This window comes from Zophobas morio, unplaced genomic scaffold (assembly GCF_036711695.1).
Source record: "Zophobas morio isolate AGI-343-1 ecotype UQ-CSIRO unplaced genomic scaffold, CSIRO_AGI_Zmor_V1 ptg000049l, whole genome shotgun sequence".
Taxonomy (NCBI): domain Eukaryota; kingdom Metazoa; phylum Arthropoda; class Insecta; order Coleoptera; family Tenebrionidae; genus Zophobas; species Zophobas morio.
This window is the reverse complement of record NW_026972154.1, coordinates 1,246,000-1,253,482: the sequence shown is the minus strand read 5'-3', so window position 1 is coordinate 1,253,482 and position 7,483 is coordinate 1,246,000. Positions and strand designations below refer to the sequence as shown.

Below are 7,483 nucleotides of genomic sequence, written 5' to 3'. Positions count from 1 at the left end.
TTGAATATTTAAAAATGGAACTGAGGTTAAATGACGCACAAAACGTGGCAGAAGCGAAGTTCGGTTCCTAGTCGAGCTGGCGAGATTTATCGTGTCACCTGTACAAGCCCACAGGTTTGAATAGATTCAGGGGCGGCCGCCGGTTTGTAGTGCTCTCGACTTGGACCAATAGTCGAGATCCACTTGCGGGTCTGGCGACCGGAATGGCCTAGTCCCGCAGGGCGCGTTCGTAATGGACATATGCGTGTGGGGTAGGCTTTGTGATAGATAGAATCACCGTCTGGGGGGAGAACAGCCCCAGACCGGTATCCCCGAACTCCGCTTGTGCTACAACGCCCCAGGGGTACTTTTGCTGTGCTCCTGTTAATTACCGTCTCTTTTCTTAGATGGTATATGATTTGCCAAAATTAGTTTTATCTTAGCACGTACTAGCCCCGCCTACTCGCCCTCTCTTCTCTTAGAGGGTATCAACATTTGTCAAAATCAGTCTTATCTTGGCAGTTACTAGCCCCGCCCACCCACCCTCTCTTTTCTTAGAAGGTATGTCATTTGCCAAGATCAGTCTTATCGTAGCAGGCACTAGCCCCCCCACCCACCCTTTCCAAAAGTTAACCACCTTGAAAACCTGGCAAGTGTCTTATATGAACTTTTACGTTGTTGTTAATTTGTTTTAGGTAGAACCATGAACAGTTTAAAATCATAATATGAACTGAGAATTTACAGATCATTAATTGTCTGGTCTTACACTAATTACACTTGTTGAGACGGATTGTGGGTTATTGGTAAAAATCTTTGAGTTCAATTTTAAACCTAATTCCATCGAGACACAGTTTGGAGAAGAAGAAGCTTGAAGTTGGTTTTAAGCTTTTCTTCGCTGGAAGAGTTTTGTGAAAAAATAAACATTAACATTTTCATTCAAAAAAGTAAAAAACCGGGGTTTTGGTACTAAAGGCAACTTGAAAGGTTTCATAACAGAGTGTTGATGACAGCTTTTTAAGAACGAAACATCAATGTTCAAAATAGTTATTTAACAAACGAGTTGGTTAATGAAAACCGCAGAGATTGTTAACTAGCAAGTAACCAAAGTGTTAGTTACAGCTTTTTTCCATGATCGAAATTGATCAAAATCTTCAAATTTAGAAAATAAAAATTCAGTTATGCAACCAAATATACTTTTTTCTATGTCCGATTCTCCCATTATTTCAAAGTCCAAACTTGGTAGATTACAATCAAAACGAAACGATAAATATGTTTATGTGAGATAAGGGAAGAAAATATTTAAATTTCTGACACATTTTACAGAGAAACAACGAATTTTTGTAGAAAAAAATAACGGGTGTTCGCTTGAAAAATCACTTAGAGTAGGCATTGGAATATCATTTGACAAAAACGGCATGTCTGTTCTTGTAACATATCACATACAACCATACAACAGGTTATAAGGAATTCACGTTCGGTAGATGTAACTAGATTTGGTAACTTTTTTTTTTAAGCTGTGTAACTGCGGACATAATTGTTCTAGTGTATAATGTATTACTGGAATGTCAGAAAGTAGCTATCAAAAATGTGACATGTAAGTAAGTAAAGGTCAAATATCGAAAATGTGATGGTTTTGTGGTAATCTGGTGAATCTATTTTTGAACCAAAGAGAAAATCGCATCCCTCTAAAAGCCCAAAGAGCAACCCGCATGTAAAATTTTGAATCTTTTCCCTTCACTAGTTTTTTTCGGAGGACAAGCTTTGATGTCATCATCATGGATCCACAATTTCACCATGGATCCGTTCTGGTATATCCATGTCTCATTCAAGAAAATGAAAAGTAAATCTTCACCACAATCACGCAATTGGAGATAGGTACCGCCTTAGAAATTTGATTCTGGCAGCTATAACGTGTTTAAAATGTGAAAAACTTCGCCTTCGGAAACCTAAATTTATACGTGTATTATGTACAATTATTTTCAAAGCCAAGTGTTTTACCTCTTACAAAACAATAACGATTATATAAAACTTAAAAACCAATTGTAGAACGGAACCAACAAAGCATGTAGGTATATAAATCTGCGCAGTCGTCTTTCTGATTCTGATTATAATATTAACGGCACAAGCGCCGCTGTATCTGTATTATTTTAAAATTCGAAAAACACTCGACAACACTAGCGAACTTTACGGAGAATATTTCTGCCACCAGTTTAACTGTTTCCGTTTTACCCAATTTTTTGAAAACCACGAAATATTTCTTGTTTCTTTACCTGTAAAATGAGCTTTCTCGTGATTACTTTTATGGAAATAGTTTCCACGCTGTATTTAAGGATTTTCTTGAAACAAAGCGTGTTGAAATTAGAAAAACTTCGTTTTTTTTCCACACAATTCAGATTTGACATTTGAATTAGAAAATTAGACAGTTGATGCCAATCTTAAATTTCTAGTGATCTTAAGATTGCAACTTAACCACAGAAAAGTTTCTGTCAGTTACTTCTACCGAACGTGAATGCTTATTATGTTTCTGCCAAATGGATGTTATAAGAACAGACATGCTGCTTGTGTCAAATGAAATTCCAACGCCTACTTTGAGTGATTTTTCAACTGAACACCCGTTATAACTCTGGTACAAATTTAATGAATTTAGTTTCTGGTATTCGTAACAGTTTATTTAAAACAATTAATTTTTAACTCATAATTTGTATATTTGGTTGCCTATTCTAGCAAAGTTTTGCTTTTTTTAACCTAATAATAATATTTTTTGGCTTAAGAGATTTTAAAGTAGGTTTCATTTATTAAGAGAATTGTTGATACAGATTACGTTCAATACAGAGCGAGAAGTCTGAATTCTGTTCACTGAAACTAGGGAACTGTAACCAAACAGATATCTCTTCAGTCATAGTCAGTTCCTTTGAAGTATAAGTTACAGATGGCGCTGTATTTTCCCGCCTCCTGAGATTAAACAACATATGAAGAGTATTGATGATAATAGAAAAGATGTGAACTGAACTTTAGATTCGTGGTTATTTGATTATTATTACATAGTTTAAAAATTTGAGACTACAAGAAAAAATTAAAAAAAAACATGACATAATTTCAGAAGTGTTGTAGAGAAAACTCTGTCAACAATCAAAGTTATAATAGTGTTTTAGAGCTACTATCGAATCACTGGATCTGTTTGGTGTGTTAAAATAGCTACTGAATTTTTACATATACGTATGTTCAATGGAAGTGTGATGGAAGAAGGGCTGATTTTTTTTGCGATGAATTTAATGCTGGATCAAGCTGGCAAAACGAGCTCGGGTTTGAAAGAAGACGCACGTTATTTCTTTTATATTTGCTATTTCCAGTAAGTAAGATACATTTCACACGTACAGTTCATACATCAATTTGTCGAATAAAAACATGATAACATAATGTCTCCTAAATCCACATCATTAATTTTTGTTAACCCTATATATTACAAACAAAGTATGAATTTTGTGTGTAAGAGAAATGCCTCGAGTTTCGAATTTTGTTACAATTTGCTAATTTTTCGAAGAACTGTTCCGAAATGAAAATTTGGCAGTCGCACAACATTCACACGTTAATTGATTTTTCACTGTATAGCAAACTACAGCCGAAAACATTGTAATAGGAACTTAAAAAAAACTACGAAAAGCATAAGTTAAAAAATATAAATGGCAGTCGAAAATTTTAAATAATAAAAAAGATGGCGGCACAAAACTTGTATAAAATTATAATAACGTACAATAACTCCTTACGACTAACGTTACGTAACATATAAATAAGTTCCGCAGTCGGAACCAAGTTAGTAAAATATATAAAAAAGTTAATGATAATATCAAATATTATTTTCCTGGTTTTTCGTAATAATACGCAAAAATTCAAACAGACAATAAATTACAATAAAGCATAAACTATGAAAAACAACTGTAGTATTAACATATACAGTACAACTAGGAAAACTGAAAAAAAACATTGAGTGATCAACAGCGGCCGAGTCGGCCCACTCTCCCATAGGTTCGCAGCCGACTCGGCCGATTGTTACGTATATCATAGCTTAAGCATTAAATTAACGGAAACTAGTTTGCACGAAAATGGCGTATTGTTACATTTATTCGGATAGAAGCGCACGCGCCCCCCTCGATGCGGCCCTGGCTCGATTTTCCTATCGTAACTATCAACAGTAACATTTAACTATAATCTGTAACTATCATGTGCAGTTGTGCGGCTGCACCGACAGGGGGCGCACCACTCTAGCTGCGCTCACAAAAAACTTAGTTATTATTATATACGTATACGATGAAAAAGTAACTTAACATTAACTTGTGTTAACACAACTAACATTGAAATAACTATAGAAATATTTTTTTGCGATTTTTTTTATTATATGTGGTTTTAAATCGAATTTTTGACCGTGTTTTTGACAGAAGTAAGCCGAAACGTTTGTATTTCCCAAAAGTGACTTTTAGACATATTTGTGTATGTGTGTGGTGTGAACTCGGCCGAACCCCAATTTTTATCATATCAGTGTACTCCGAACCGGAATTTCTCTAGTGTAAGTGTGTGTGTGATCAGATTATTGTAAAAACAATGAAAATGGCCGCGACGCGTCGCGACCGAACAAACACGAACTGAAGTGTGGTTACCGAAATTTTTTGTATAGCATAAGAGAATCATTATGCGTTTAGACTATTGCTTTTTAACTGAAATTTTAAGAGCCGGCCCTGCACGCGGCCCTCTCTAGGGGCTTTTTGCTTTTTACCTTTCGTATAGATGACCTACAAGCGGACGGTTTGACAGCAATCGGGAAGGGTGCGCTATATGTTTTTGGGTCCCTTCGAGAGCGCCACCTGCAGGACCGTTTAACACCGAACTAAAAAGTCGAACTAAATCCGGTTAGAACTTGAAAAAACTGTGCGGAACTGGTCCGCACTGATGTTGTGTGGGCTATTGCAAAAAAAATTTCGTAATTTTACGATAAATATTTGTCCATTCGGGCACTAGACGTTAATATTTATGTAAAATACATTAAAAAGGGGGCGGACCCCAGTGGGCTTACTGAAAGTTTGTAGTCGGACGTGGTCCGATTGGGCTATTGTAGAATTTTTAAGATGGAAATAATTACGTTGACGTAATTATTCTGGTGGGCAAAATGTTTGTAGCACTTAGTGCAACCGGGCTATTGTAAGATTTTGTTATGTATTTTATCTGTCGAAGTCGGGGATTCACGTATTGCAGCGCCATCTGTACGCTTGTAGCGACGGTTTACTGAGGAATGTTAGTCGCGAGAGTTGCGCCAGATGGCGTGCCGTTTGTCGCTGATTGTGGCTTGTTTCACGGTGTGAAACCGGTTCTAAGTCGTCACTTTTTAGGAAAGATGGTGGCTGAGTGCCGTGGCTATTGTAGATTTTTTAACTATTGTCTATATGGCTATTGTAATATATGGGAAATCTAGTGATAGTGAGAAGGGTGGGGGCGAGTGGGGCGGGGCCAGACGGCCGCAACAGAGACATCTACAGACAATTTCGACAGAGAGCAGACTCTTACCGAAAACGTAGTGACTTCAAGGCTAAATTTGGAACTATATTTGAATTTGATTACACTTTCTGTCAAATCTGTACCGCAGACGCCCATATTTTGGACTAAAAAAATATTTTTGTTTAGAAATTTCGAAACTTTTTTAATTTCTAGTTCTTTGTTTGCATCTTTTGTTTATTAGATATATTTTTATCAAAATTTAAAATATGGATACAATGTTTTACCCTGAGGGTTTTGTCTTTTTGAAACTGTTGTTTATTTTTGATGGTTGCAAAATTGAGTGAGTATTTTTCGTCTGGACTCTCTCCACTCGCCGGCGCCCTTCAGACCGTGCCGGATTGCTTATATACAGGCTCTTACGTATAAATTATGTACATCAGATAAAACCACATGATCGACGAGAAACCGAAAAAGTGAACATTTCATTAAGTACTTGGTACAAAAATTCTGGATGATAATCGCACAGTCGCTCATACATTCATACCCTGTCGCTCACACATAAAAAAAATTAATACGGGACTTTGTCCCTTTTGTACTTGAAAAACGAGCAATAAATTCCGATTTTTTCTAAAATTAATAAAAAATCACAGTAAAAATTGCAAATTCATCATCATTTTTCTCTTCTCATATATTTTTATTTAAAGTTTTTTTTTATTTATTTATTGCTAATCTTTAACCGGCCAAATAACTAAAATCACAGTTTGAAAAAAAGTTCCCCAATTTGATTTTCACCTCTTTTCGCTTCGTTTCTTAAATGTTTAAATAAAAAATCGTACTTACATCGTATAATTACAAATTCTCTATCATTCATCCATTGTTTTTCATCTAAAACAATCTTATTTGTAATATTATTTACAACTTATCCCTAAATATATGTATTAAGTATTTCTTCTTCTTTATACCTAAAAACACTTACTTTAGGTATTTTCCTCTCAACACTTATTTACTATACATTGTTTAAATGATTTTGTAGTGATGCACTTTTAAAGTGCGCTTAATCATTACTTCATATGGCGTAGCCATTAGGATTATACTGAGCGCATTAACGTGTCGTTTAAAAAATCAACAAAAAACGAAAAATTTGGCACATTTTCTTCGAATATGGGTGCGTCAGAGAATCCGTTACTGTTGGAAGATTGATGGAGAGCTGTGGAAGAAGGCTGCAACCCTTTCTTGTACTTTACGTTAGAATGCGTTCAGTAATAGCTAAAATTTCATGGCTGTTGATTCTGCTGCTGGCTGCTTAGGGAGAAGCCCAGGGTTCTTGGATCGCTCCCGTGCAGCCTTAAAGCTTGCTCCAATCTCTGCTCCTGCAGCCTGAGGGCTTCGGTCAGGTCCGGGCTGAGCTGCTGCGACGACTGGCCCTGGTGGCTCTGGTAGTTACCTACAACAACAAAAAATATACCTAATAAAAAATCTATGCTTAATCGGACTGAGTACAAAAATTGTTTTCGAAATTTAAGCTGCTTATAATTTTCACCAAATTTACTACGTGGTATTAGAACGTGTAGAAGCTAAATCAGTAAAGAAATGATGCAAATATTCTTTTTTAATGTTATGTTGTTTTTACTAAAAATATTTTCAAAATTGGACACAAGAATTTTTCTAAGAATTGTTTAACTGAAAATTTGGGTCAGTGACCTTTGACGAATATAGAGAAAATCAAGTAAAAAAGTTGTACAAATACAACTTGAAGCCGAAACTATACAGTCAACAGAAGAATAGCACAAGGATTCCTTTTTAACCGTTTGTTAAATCATATTTTTCTCAAACACATTATCGAAGATGTAGGTAATACTGAAGAATATTAAGAGCAAAACTTACAAACTCTTGCAGCCGCTTTCAATAAACAAAATTTTTTTGCAAAATTCCGTCTAGTACCACACTGTTTATAAATATTATCCACAACATTTTCTGAAATATATAGAAAAAAATCCAAAAATTTGACAATAAAATGAAA

The 7,483-nt window shown here is 35.5% G+C and overlaps 1 protein-coding gene across 7 annotated transcripts in view; it reads right to left on the bottom strand.

Moving 5' to 3' along the window:
- Positions 1–3,307: 3,307 nt before the first annotated feature.
- The window catches only part of LOC135142580 (zinc finger protein 768-like), a 159,258-nt gene continuing 155,082 nt past the window's right edge, over positions 3,308–7,483 (bottom strand). For all 7 annotated transcript variants that reach the window (XM_064074301.1, XM_064074306.1, XM_064074304.1 and 4 more), the window contains one exon: positions 3,308–6,907. In XM_064074301.1, coding sequence (XP_063930371.1) covers positions 6,738–6,907 — 170 coding nt within the window. In that variant the 3' untranslated portion in view covers positions 3,308–6,737. The remainder of the gene's footprint in view (positions 6,908–7,483) is intronic.